The following is a 13,224-nucleotide window of genomic DNA, read 5'->3' on the forward strand; positions in this document are numbered from 1 at the left end:
TAAAAATCAAAAGAAAATGAAACCAATGAACCACACAGAAAGGAACTATTCAAAGCGACGTGAAAACACGGTAAATTGTATGTTTCTAGCAAGCTACACTAGAGAGTAAAACAAACAAACAAGAAACCCGGAAACAACAAAACCCCACAAGCACTGTTATTCTGGAATTTTTTTGTGTGAACCGTGGCATCAAACGAGTAGGTGCTCATATACTGTGAGTACTAGGGCTTTTGGCTAAGAGGAAGGGGCTACTGATGAAGACTGAAAAGGTTAAATAGAAACCCCAGGTCTGAATCAAGTTCTAATATTAATTCATGAGGTACGTCATCTTTTTAAAAAGGATATTTCATATCTCTACCTGCTGCAAAGGCCTAGAAACAAGAAACAACCCAGAGGCTGCAAGCACCCAGATGGGTCTCTCAGTGCCATTTATGCTCAAGGGAACAAAGGCTCTGGAGAAATGGCAGGGAACATGCACGATGAGGCCAGCATGTCTTACATCAGAAAGCAAAGAAGTTATCAGACTACGAGTGTCAGGTGGAACCAAGGAAGGCTGCCCACTGTGGGTTGCTGGGGTGGTCCAGTGTATTCACAAGTCTCCTCGTCACCAGGAGGTAGGAGGGTCAGCGGAGGCAGGAGCTGCGATAACAGAGCTCTGACAAGAGGCTGAGTGACAGGGGAGGGATGGCGAGCAAAGGACACACAGCCTCTGGATGCTGGAATAGGTGAGACGCAGCTGTCTCACCGAGACACCAGCCCAAGACTGATTATGGACTCTGGCTTAGAGTTACAAGATAATAAATTTCTGCTGTTTCAAGCCATCCAGTTCTCAGTATTTGTTATGGCTGCCACAGGAAGCTAACGGCTCGGCTTTCACCGCCGGCCCTACCCACCTTGGGGTTCAGCCCACAGCACCGTCTTCTCTGGTCTCTGCCCAGCTTGTCCCAAAGCCCAGATGTCCTTAGGGATGGACTGCTGTCCTTCCACATGCAACCCAAGTCACGTGCTCACCTCAGCCGCCCTGCGGTGGTCCTCACCGGCACCCAACACACGAACGTCCACACCTAGGCAACGCAGGCTCCGTGCCAACCCCTGCAGCATGCTGTCACATACCACGCGGAAGTCCTTGGCGGAGACTTCGGGGGCTGCTCCCTCACCCACTGCCACAGGCACCTGCAACGCAGCCCGCCCCTCACTCATCAGCTTCCTGGGCTCCTCCAGGGGTCATGTCCAGTCAGCAGGGAGTGAGGACCTAGATGCCTCTTTGGAAGCTCTGATAGGTAGCTGGTGGTGTGCACCTACCCCCCACCTTCACCCATCCCTGATGGTTCCCCAGAGAGGCCCGCACTCACCTGCTGGGGCGAGGCCAGGGCCTCCCGCCGGTCAGGTGGCCTCTGGGCCCCTGATCTCACGATGCGCCTGGCCCCCAGGCTCTCGACCAGGTTCATAGACAAGCGAAAGCGGGCGGGGTCTCGGCACAGTGCCCTGTACACCTCCAGCAGGCAGTAGGCGTCTGTGGCTGGGGGCAGGGGTCTGCCTCAGCCTCCTTGGAATGCACAGGTAAGGGGCCGCGGGGTGGTAGAGGAGCTTTGAGGGAGGGGGCCACCCGTCCCCTTGGGAGCGCTCCAGCTGCCCCACCCCAAGCACCTGCATAGACAAGCTGTTCCTCCCGCAGTGGCCGCAGGTCCCAGTTGGAGAGCTGCTGCGCCTTGTCCAGGGGCTTGCCCAGCACCTGCTGTACCAGGAGGCTCAGGCCCCGTGGTGCCCCTGCCGCATCCACACGTGGGCCTGGCCTGTCTGCCAACCGCATCTACCAAGACAGTACCACCCACACTTGATGCACCAGACTCAGACTGGCAGGTTCGCCTGGGTTCCGGCTGCCCCTCCCTGAATTCCCGCCCTCTGAACCCACGACCCGCCCCCCATGCCCCATCCACTCTTGTCCCCATGCCCTGCCCCATTCACACTCTACACCTGGCTCCAAACGTCGCCCCCCACATCCAAGCCCCAACCCTCCATGCCCCCGCCACTGCTCCCCCCCATGCTGACCTGCCTGTGCATCTGTTGCAGGTCCAGGCCGCCCCGCATCTGCTTCTCCAAGTCGGCAAGGGTGGGGCAGGAAGCACCCAGGCTCTGCAGGTCTCCTGCCATCCCGTAACCTGAGGGGCCACACCGACATGAAGAGATATGGCCTACACCTCCTCACCTTGCCCCAGGGTGCACCCAGCAGCCTCCTCTGGTTGGTGGCGCAGGCTCACCCAGCTTGGTGATGGAGGGGTCTGAGAAGAGCTGGCTCAGGAGCTGGGACAAGGCCTGCACCCCCTGGCCCCCCGGCAGCTGGGCAAGTCCAGGCACGTCCAGCAGTAGCACTCGGCCCTCCACCGCCAGCTGCACTAGGGAAGCGCAGGGCCGGCCCGATGCCTGGAACAAGGGCCTCCATTCCAGGTCCACGCCGACCACCCCACCGGGCTACAAACGCAGAGGGTATGGGCGTGAGGGGTGCTGCCCCTAGGCTGGGCCCATCCCATTAGATTGTGGACACAGAGGCTGTGGACACAGATGGTGTGAACAGGGCTGCCCAAGGGCTGAGTCTACCCCACCCCGCAGAGGGGCCTACCTGCAGGAGCTCAGGCCCGTGCTGGGCCAGGTCCTCCCATGTGGCCAGGAAGCAAATGTCTTCCCTGGCAATGGGCAGCTGGTAGTAACTGCTCCTGTCCTTGCTGCCAGGCTCCTCCAGCCTCCCGCCAGCCTGGGCCGCCCTAAGAGGAGCAGAGCTGAGGCCCCCACCACCCGGTAACAGCCTGCCCTGGAGCACTGGTGATTCAGGGATGCCATGTGCAGACCTGGCCCAACCTGGGGTGCTCACCTCTCCTGCAGCTGAAGCCTGCTCAGCTCATTGGCTACTGCGGCCGGCAGCCGCCCCTCAGGCAGCGAGAGGTCCTGGGCACACCGGGCAGTCATGGCCATGTCACCATGAGAGGCCAGCAGCTGGAGCAGCCTGTCCTGCAGCCACTCACTCTGCCCCACCAGGTCCTGGGGAGAGGGACCAGTCAGTGTGGTTGGGTGTGGATGCCCACAGGGACGCCCAGAGGGGATACTCTTAGACACCAGGTGGGTCCGGGACATCCCTCAATCACAAAGACTGCCCTGACCCCTTCGGACCCAGTCTGAATCCTCTGGGAGGAAGGGGAGGCTGGGTCCCCCGGAGGGCCTGGTGGGGAGCTGCTTTCTGCTCTGAGCCTTGGCCGACTGAGGCTCCAGGAGGCCGATGCCAATGCTGGCCAACATGGCTCGGCTGAGCTGAAAAGTCTCCTGCCCCTGGCCTCCACCCCTTCTCGGTGGTCTCCTGTTCCAGCTCTGCAGCCTGAACCACTTGTCTACAATGCCCATCCACCCTGCTCCCCTTCAGCCCGGACACCTTTGCTCCGTGGGGTCCAGCCAGAGCCCCTGTTCACACCTTTCCTCCTTGGAACCCCTTTCCCACCCACCATGCCAGGGCTGGTGTCTTGCCGGGGGCGCATGCCTCCTGAGCACTCCAGGATCCTAAGCATGGACAAAGATGCCCTGCGGAGGCCCGCAAGACCTCAGCACACACGAAGCTGAGCTTGCTTGGGCCACTGGCCACCCCAACTCCCCGACTCATGGCTGGCTGCCCTCCTCGGCACCCCTTCACCAATAAATCCAGGCTGGTCGCTGTGTGAGGCCTAAAGTCCCTGAGGTCACAGGTCAAGCCATCGCCACAGGATGTGAGGACAGAAGGTGGGGGCCTACCCCCCAGGAGTCTCAACGCCCCCCAGGAGCCCCTGCTGCCTGGGCGCCCACCCTCCCCCACGGCTCCGGCCCTCAGCAGCCTCTGGCTGCTGCCTCCCCTGCGGCTGCAGGTTCCCACGTGGACGACAATAAGTGGAAACTCCTCCGCATTCTTCAGGATGTCCGCTGCCCTTCCGGCTGCCTCGGCCTTGGCACCCAGGGGGGACGGCCTTTCCGGGCTCTGGCCGGGTGGGGGGCTACGTTCCTCTCTGGTGACTCATGTCCCCATCACCCCTGGGGGCAGGCATGGATGGAAGCCATTCACGGCCAGTCCGGTTGGAGGACTCCATACGCTTCACCCCCCTCCCCGAGAGACGCCAACCGACAGCTCATGGCCCTGTGCACCCTCTGGGTCCCTGAGGAACTCTGCCCTCCACCCTGAGGCTCCGTCACCCAGGGCCTGGGGATAGTCCTGCCCCCGTGGATGACCCTGCCTCTAGCTCAGGCCTAAAGAGACAGACGCTGCTCTCGTCCAGGCTACTATCGGGGAAGGGCACGTGCAGGCCAGTCCCTTTGACGCCTCTGCTTTGGGGTTCATCACCCAGAGGGGCAGCTCCCTCACTGCTACGGAGCCAGAGTCACCCAAAGCCCGGGGCAGGCACTCGGTAAGCTGTCTCGTGGCTGAAGGGAGCCTGGAGTCTTGCCCTCACCTCAGAGTCCCAGTTACAACCCTGCCTGGCCCAAAGTAAGGACGTGGCTGCCGCCTTCCTGGGGACCCCACTCTGGGAGGGTTCTGCTCCAGGGAGGAAGGTGGAAAGGACACGGGAAATCTGCGGTGTCCCTCCTGCTGCCTCCCTGACCCTGCCCTTTCCTTACATCCTCTCTCCCTCAAGGTGGCCATGCTGCTGCTGTCCTCAGGACCGTGGTTTCCTGAGCCTCTTGGATGGTGCCGCTGCATCAGGGGCAGGATGGGGTGGCCACCAGGGCACCAAAGGCACACACAGTGGGGACACAACTTTGGGAGAGCACTGGCCAGGGCCATGCCTTGGACCCACGGCAGGAGAATGAGGAACCCTCACCACTGAACCCAGACTCTCCACAAAGCCCCATGCAGTACCTGTGCCTCCTATGCCTATGGCTTCGGTTGCACCAAGGCCTCTGCCTGGAAGCACGGCCTCTGCTAACTGCTGTGGGCCCGGGGGCCAGTCCCTGTCCCAACCAGATCATGGCCACGTAGGCCAGATGTCCCCTTCGTCCCCAGGGCCCATGCAAAGCTGTTGCCCCACCCAGGGGTAGTGGAGGACTATTGCTCACACACAGACTTGCACACACCCACCTCACGTGTACATGCACACACAATGGGTTGGTGACGTTGATGTTAACAGTGATGACGTGATGGGCTGATGTGATGGTGATGATGTGATGGGTTGTGATGGTGATGATGTGAGGTGATGGTATGGGATAATAGGACAGGATGATGGATGGGTTGATGGGACACAATGATGGGATGGTGTCATGGACTGTGTCCCCCCAAATACCTGTCAACTTGGCTAGGCCATGATTCCCAGTATTGTGTAACTGTCCACCATTTTGTCATTGGATGTGATTTTCCTATGTGTTGTAAATCCTAACTCTATGATGTTAAGGAGGCAGGATTAGAGGCAGTTATGTTAATGAGGCAGGACTTAGGTTGTGTCTTAAATCAATATCTTTTGAAATATAAAAGAAAAGCAAGCAGAGAGACAAGAGGACCTCATACCACTAGGGGAACAAGAGCCAAGAGAACAGTGTGTCCTTTGGACCCGGGGTCCTTGCCCTGAAAAGCTCCTTGACCAGGGAAGACTGATGACAAGGACCTTCCCCCAGAGCCAACAGAGAGAGAAAGCTGGCACCCTGAATTTGGACTTCTAGCCACCTAGACTGTGAGAGAATAAACTTCTCTTGGTTAAAGCCGTCCACTTGTGGATGCTGTTACGGCAGCACTAAGAGAATCAGGATGATGGGACAGGGTGACGGGATGGGATGATGGGACGAGATGATGGGACAGGGTGATGGGATGAGATGATGGGACAAGGTGATGGGACAAGATGATGGGACAGGATGATGGGATGAGATGATGGGACAGGGTGATGGGATGAGATGATGGGACACGGTGATGGGACAGGGTGATGGGATGAGATGATGGGACAGGGTGATGGGGTAGGAATGTTGATGTTGATGCTGAGGGGACAACAGGATGGGATGCTGATGGTGATGTGATATGATGTAATATAACGTAATTACCTGCCATGATGTGCTCTGATGTGATCAACCCATCGATCAAAAGGGGAGCTTCTTTGGGGGTGTGCCCTGCCTCCAGAATACAAATGGGTGTTGTGGCAGAGCTTGCTCTTTCTCCCTTTCAACTCTACACTCTTCCTGCCGCTTGACCTCCAGTTTTCAGAACATAACCCTGCGGACGTTTCTGGCCTGCTGTCTGACCTGTGGATTTTGGATTTGCCAGCCCTGGCAATCCCATCAACCAGCAGAGGTCTCCAGCCTGTCACCTGACCTATGGATTTGAGACTTGCCAGCCCTACAATTTCGTGAGCCATTTCCTTGAAGTTAAACTCTCTTGTTGTTGTCGTTAGGCGCTGTCGAGTCGGTTCCAACTCATAGTGACCCTGTGCACAACAGAACAAAACACTGCCAGCTTCTATGCCATCCTCACAATCCTTGTTATGCTTGAGCCCATTGCTGCAGCCACTGTGTCAACCCAGCTCTTCTACTTTTTCGATGACCCTCTACTTTACCAAGCATGATGTCGTTCTCCAGGGGCTGATCTCTCTCAATATGTCTATACATGTGTCTCACTGGCTTTGCTCCTTTAGAGAACCCAATGAAGACAAGCACCTGTGCACACCCCCCACAAGTACACACACACAGGCACACTGCCTTCCCCAGACATCACAGGCCTGTGCTGCAGACCAAGCAGGACTCTCCAGGTGTCTGGTGGACAGCCAGGCCATGGAACTCACCCGCACGTGGTCGGCCCAGTTCTCCTGAGACAGGCTTCCCTGCAAGAGCAAATGCAGGGTAACTTCTCCTACGGAATTTCCAGGCCCCCACCCACCCTTTCCTGTAGGGCGCAGCTGAGGGGCTCATCACACCCAGTCTGGCAGCCCACGTGCTACATGGCCCTTCATGACCATTCCTAGCACAAGTACAGGGCCCGGGCCACGCCCCGCACACATACCTGCACACACACATTCATCCACACACACCACGCCTAGCACGGGTACCGCAGGGCCCAGGCCACACCCTGTACACACACCTGCACACACACATTCAGCTGCACACACTGCTCCTAACACAGGTACCACAGGGCCTAGGTCCCGCCCTGCATACACACCTCCACAAACCTTTTGTAGCACAGGTACTGCAGAGTCCCTAGGTGTTGCTGGTTGATGACATTGGAGCACAGGGCTGAAGGAGAGAGCAGGACTCAGTGCCAGGGACCTTGAGAAGCTGAGTGTGACACCTGTTGCCTAGCCTCTCCTGCTTTCGAGAAGTGGAGTGGTGGTGGGGTGGGGAGGAAGGGGCCAGGGTCCTCTCAGTCAACAGCCAGAGGGTAGATCACACCATCCCCTGTGCAAGGCCTCCAGAGCCCTCCTCCTGCTCTCTGAAGACACCCTCTGCCCCAGCCCACCCACGCACACTGCACCCCAAACCCACAGGCCCAAAAGCATGCCTCCCTGGGAAGGTTACCTCCCTGGGGGGTCTCGCCTCCCTCAGGGGGTTGCCATCTCCCTGGGTGGGTTCCTTTCCCTGGGGATCTTGGCTGTCTTGGGGTCTGGTCTCCCTGGGGGGGTCACCTCCCTGGGGTCTCGCAGAGCTACCTGCTCTGCTGAAAGCCCCCCACCCAGGTGTCCCAGACTGGTTCTTCCGTTGGGTGTTCGCCACCTCTGGGGGCCTCCTGGTCTTCTCTGTCCAGCAGCCCTGCCCTCCTGGCCTTCCCCCCTTCTCTCCGGGCACAACGCTTCCTGCCATTGTGCGGTGTTGGCTTAGAGTCTGCTTCCTGGCTCTCTCCACTGGAATGTGGTTCCTGGAGCAGGGACCCGACCTTGCAGGCCCAGCGTGTCACAGTGGCCATAAGCCGATGCTCCTTCCCACGACCTTGTTTCCATACTTCGTTTAAGGGCTAGGTGCAAGCGGCCCTGCCGCCCGCATTGCTCTGACCCCTGTGGCCCCTGCCAGCAGGCCAAGCCTCAGTTGGATGCTGACCACACTGAGCCAGCCTGCCCGCTCAATGGCCGAGACCTTCAGCCCGGAGGCTTCTCCAGCAGGGGCCTGGCCGCCCTTCCTACTCCAGCAGGGTCAGCATGACCCCTGCATGCCTAGCAGGGTGCCCCAGTCAGCATCTCCACTTACAGCCCCGTCCACGTGGTCACCCAGGGCAGGGATGGGTCAGCCAGTGATGCGCCCCAGTCAGAGGTTCTTGGCAATGAGAGCATGAGCTGTGGCAGCTCCCCAGGTCCCCCACATGGGAACACGGTGCCTGCCTTCCTCCTGTGGCCACCTGCCTGGAAGCTGGGCACCAGCTCCAGGCACCTGGCCTTTAGACCACACTGGGACTACTATGGGCAGTGTGGGAACAAAGCCTGATACACATTCTCTGAGGAAGGAATGGGTGGCCAAGGGCCCAGGCACAGGCCACAGTGGGCCGGGGGGGGCAGGGGTGGAGGGACAAGGCAGTCGATGTGTTTTGCAAAGCTGCTCACTCTCGGTCCTCCAGATGCACACCCACCCAACCCCTCCACACGAGTGCAGTTTTGCCAGAGAGGCAGACTGCATCCAAGCCTCCAGAGGCCCCATCTTGGGGCAGAGGCCTTGGGACGGCAGCTACACAGACTGGAAGCCAATGGAACGTTCCTCTCACTGGGAAGCAAGTCTTCAAGAGGAAGGGCACTGATGGCCAGGCCCACCCACATGAGTACGTGCTCCAGACCTGGACACGAGCTGAAAATGAGACATTTCACAGAGTCTGGAAATTAAGAAACACATTTCTAATTAGCTGATGCATAAAAGATAAAAAATCATCATAGAAATTAGAAAATACCTTGAACTGAACAATAATAAAAAATAATATATATGGGAACTTGTTTAAATATTAAAAAAGAAAAAAGGTTCAAAACGAATGAGTAAAGCCCAAGTCTCAAGAAATTAGGGGAAAATGAGAAAAATAAACCCAGAGAAAGTGGAAGGCTGGAACATTTAATGTGGTGGAACGGGGATGACCAGCAAAGGTAAAAGCTAGTTCTTTGAACACCTGATTAGATGGACAGACTTCTCGTGAGATTGATGGGGCAGGGGTGGGGCCCAAACAGCCAGTATCCAGAACACTATAGATGTTCCACAGACAACAAGGGGACTTAGTGAAAAACTTGTGACAATAAGCTGGAAAATGTAAATGAAATAGGTAAATTTCTAGAAAAAACAGTTGATCAAAATGGAATCAGGGGTCAAATGTTTCCACAAGGAAGACCCGAGGCCTGCAGGCAAAACATCTAAGGAAGAAATAATTCCATCGTGAGACAGACGCTTGCAGAAGAGAGGAGGGGAGGGAGCTGGCCCACTCAGCTTCCCCCAGGCGTAACAGACACATACATTTCAGGAAAGTTTGAGTTCAAGTTCAGTTGTGAACACAGATGCAACAAACAAAAAAAGCTGGCAACCAAATCTGGCAACACAGTAAAAGGACAATGCACACCAACCAGGCCGAGGTCATTGCAGAATCGGCCGGTCACGTTACGGTGTCCACTGTTGTCATCCCCCAGATGAGCAGACAGACGGAAAAACACACACCATTCTCTCCATCAGATGCAGAAAGAGGACTTGATAAAATTTAACATCGATTCCTGACACTCTCGAAAAACAGGAATGGAATCTAATTTTCATAATCTAATAAAGAAATGTTGCTGGAAGCTATGCCACCAGTGTTTCAAATACCAGTAGGGTCACCCATGGTGGGCAGGTTTCAGCAGAGCTTCCAAACTCAGACAGACTAGGACGAAAGGCCTGGTGATCGACTTTTGAAAATTAACCAGTAAAAAAAATCCTATGGGTAGCAACACAACATTGTTCAATACAGTGCTGGAATATGAGCCCCTTAGGTTGGAAGGCACTCGGAACACACAGTGGCTGCAACAACAGAGTTGAGCAGACCAACGATGGTGAAGATGGTGCAGGCTGGGCAGCATCTGGTTCAGTTCTGCACTGAGGGGCCATGAGTCAGAGGAGACTAACAAAACGCCGTCAGTGAAGCATTTCCTTTGAGATGAGGGAGGGGGCAGGGAGGCCTGTGATCACCATTTCCATTCCTATGCTGTCTTCCAGGTCCTTGGCAACGTAGCATGGAAAGAAAAAGAAATCAAAAGTAGAAGGACCAGAAAGTCAGGATTCGCTGGTGCTCTGCTGGCATATACAGGGAATCTACAGGAATCTTTGAGAAATTATCACAGTTAAAAAAAAAAAAAAAAAATTTTTAATGAGAGAGTCCTTCTTCTTTGTTTCCAACTTTCACATTCCAATCGCCAGAAATTATCAATGCATCTTGTTTGCATGTTCGATCAATTTCAGACTGCAGCAGCTGATAAAAATATTCTATTTCTTGATCTTTGGCCCTAGTGGTTGGTACGTAAATTTGAATAATAGTATTAACTGGTCTTCCTTGTAGGCGTATGGATATTATCCTATCACTGACAGCGTCGCACTTCAGGATAGATTTTGAAACGGTCTTTTTGACGATGAATGGAACACCATTCCTCTTCAAGTTGTCGTTCCCAGCATAGTGGACTATATGATTGTCCCATTCAAAATGGCCAATACCAGTCCATTTCAGCTCACTAATGCCTAGGATATCGATGTTTATGCATTGTATTTCATTTTTGACAATGTCTAATTTTCCTAGAGTCATACTTTGTACATTCCAGGTTCCGATTATTAATGGATGTTTGCAGCTGTTTCTTCTCATTTTGAGTCATGCCACATCAGCGAATGAAGGTCCCGAAAGCTTTACTCCATCCATGTTATTAAGGTCGACTCTACTTTGAGGAGGCAGCTCTTCCCCAGTCATCTTTTGAGTGCCTTCCAACCTGGGGGCTCATCTTCCAGCACTATATCAGACAATGTTCTGCTGCTATTCGTAAGGTTTTCACTGGCTATATTTATGTCTATTCCTAATAAAGGTGATCCAACCGAATGTGGAAATTATAGAACAATATCATTAATATCACATGCAAGCAAAATTTTGCTGAAGATCATTCAAAAACGGCTGCAGCGGTATATCGACAGGGAACTGCCAGAAATTCAGGCCGGTTTCAGAAGAGGATGTGGAACCAGGGATATCATTGCTGATGTCAGATGGATCCTGGCTGAAAGCAGAGAATACCAGAAGGATGTTTACCTGTGTTTTATGGACTATGCAAAGGCATTCGACTGTTTGGATCATAACAAATTATGGATAACACTTTGAAGAATGGGAATTCCAGAACACTTAATGGTGCTCATGAGGAAACTTTACATAGATCAAGAGGCAGTTGCTAGGACAGAACAAGGGGATACTGATTGGTTTAAAGTCAGGAAAGGTGTGCGTCAGAGTTGTATCCTTTCACCATACCTATTCAATCTATATGTTGAACAAATAATACGAGAAGCTGGACTATACAAAGAAGAACGGGGCATCAGGATTGGACGAAGACTCATCAACAACCTGCGTTATGCAGATGACAGAATCTTGCTTGCTGAAAGTGAAGAGGACTTGAAGCACTTACTAATGAAGATCAAAGACCACAGCCTTCAGTATGGATTGCACCTCAACATAAAGAAAACAAAAATCCTGACAACTGGACCAATGAGCAACATCATGATAAATGGAGAAAAGATTGAAGTTGTCAAGGTTTTCATTTTACTTGGATCCACAATCAACAGCCATGGAAGCAGCAGTCAAGAAATCAAAAGATGCATTGCATTGGGCAAATCTGCTGCAAAGGACCTCTTTAAACTGTTGAAAAGCAAAGATGTCACCTTGAAGACTAAGGTGCGCCTGACCCAGGCCATGGTATTTTCAATCGCATCATATGCATGTGAGAGCTGGACAATGAATAAGGAAGACCGAAGAGGAATTGACGCCTTTGAATTGTGGTGTTGGCGAAGAATATTGAATATACCATGGACTGTCAAAAGGACGAACAAATCTGTCTTAGGAGAAGTACAACCAGAACGCTCCTTAGAAGCAAGGATGGCGAGACTGTTGTCAGGAGGGATCAGTCCTGGAGAAGGACATCATGCTTGGCAGAGTACAGGGTCAGCGGAAAAGAGGAAGACCCTCAACGAGGTGGATTGACACAGTGGCTGCAATGATGAGCTCAAGCGTAGCAACGATTGAAAGGATGGCTCAGGACCAGGCAGTGTTTCTTTCTGCTGTGCAGAGGGTCACTATGAGTTGGAACCGACTCAACGGCACCTAACAACAACAACAATGGAAGAGTCTGGCAGGAACCTGGAATCAAAATCAATATAAAGAAATCAGTTGGATTCCTAGGTAGCAGCAAGTAGAAAGCAGAACTTAAATATAAACAGCATTTTCAAATAATGTAAAATTTAAACAAAAATCTAGCAGATGTCTAAGGCCTCTGTAGGAAAACACAACTTTACTGAGGCTATTAAGTTAAAGAAGGCCTAAATACACAAAGGAAGATAGAAAGTGTCGAGCATGAAGATGCCAGTTCTCCCCAGAAGGCCTACACATTCAAGGCAATCCCATACAAATCCCAGTAGGGTTTTCCCCTGTAAAACTTGGCAAACTGGTTCTAAAATTTGTATGGAAATAAAGGGCCAAGAACAGCCAAGACAGTCCTCCCAGGATAAAAGGAGAGGAAGGAACTTGCTACATGATCTTGGAACTCATCACTAGGTAGTGGAAACATGTACGGGGGGCATGGCAGCGGAGCTACGGCAGTGATTGTGGAGGTGGTGGAGCCACACCAGTGGTCTCAGAGTTGGGGGACGTGGCGGTGGTGATAGCAGAGGTGGGAGACATGGCAGTGATCGCGGAGGTGGGGGACGTGGCCGCGGTGATTGTGGAGGCGGGGGACGTGGCCGCGGTGATCGTGGAGGCAGGGGACGTGACAGGGAACCATGGCAGTGATCATGGAGGTGAGGGACATGGCGGCCGAGCCACAGGGCGGGGGTAGCAGGGGCTGTGGCAGGAGAAACAGGGTGCCACACACGTGCGCAGGGAGGACAAACAGCAGATGGGCCCACCGAGAGGTCAGAGACAGATCTCAGCACTGGAGAAAGGAGATGCAGGACAGTGGCGGCCGAAGACCAATGGGGGTGGGGTGATGGGGGGCCACACTTTGGGCTGGCTGGGAACACGGGTGGGAAATGGCATTGGATATACACATGAGTCAACTGCAGGCACCTGAGGGCCTG

The 13,224-nt window shown here is 54.0% G+C and overlaps 1 protein-coding gene across 27 annotated transcripts in view; it reads right to left on the reverse strand.

Annotated features, from left to right (window-relative positions):
* The window catches only part of EXD3 (exonuclease 3'-5' domain containing 3), a 99,683-nt gene that overhangs the window by 20,016 nt on the left and 66,443 nt on the right, over positions 1 to 13,224 (reverse strand). For 26 of the 27 annotated variants that reach the window (XR_010322898.1, XR_010322899.1, XM_064290769.1 and 23 more), the window contains 9 exons: positions 7,142 to 7,215; positions 6,768 to 6,806; positions 2,867 to 3,033; positions 2,618 to 2,759; positions 2,259 to 2,469; positions 2,050 to 2,159; positions 1,648 to 1,810; positions 1,353 to 1,519; positions 1,012 to 1,173 (listed from right to left, as the gene is read on the reverse strand). Coding sequence is in view for 25 of the 27 variants with exons in the window: in XM_064290769.1 (XP_064146839.1) it covers positions 1,012 to 1,173; positions 1,353 to 1,519; positions 1,648 to 1,810; positions 2,050 to 2,159; positions 2,259 to 2,469; positions 2,618 to 2,759; positions 2,867 to 3,033; positions 6,768 to 6,806; positions 7,142 to 7,215 (1,235 nt within the window). In the remaining 2 variants the exon portion in view is untranslated. The remainder of the gene's footprint in view (positions 1 to 1,011; positions 1,174 to 1,352; positions 1,520 to 1,647; positions 1,811 to 2,049; positions 2,160 to 2,258; positions 2,470 to 2,617; positions 2,760 to 2,866; positions 3,034 to 6,767; positions 6,807 to 7,141; positions 7,216 to 13,224) is intronic. The other variant, XM_064290772.1, reaches the window with a different exon arrangement.

Source organism: Loxodonta africana, chromosome 9 (assembly GCF_030014295.1).
Source record: "Loxodonta africana isolate mLoxAfr1 chromosome 9, mLoxAfr1.hap2, whole genome shotgun sequence".
Taxonomy (NCBI): domain Eukaryota; kingdom Metazoa; phylum Chordata; class Mammalia; order Proboscidea; family Elephantidae; genus Loxodonta; species Loxodonta africana.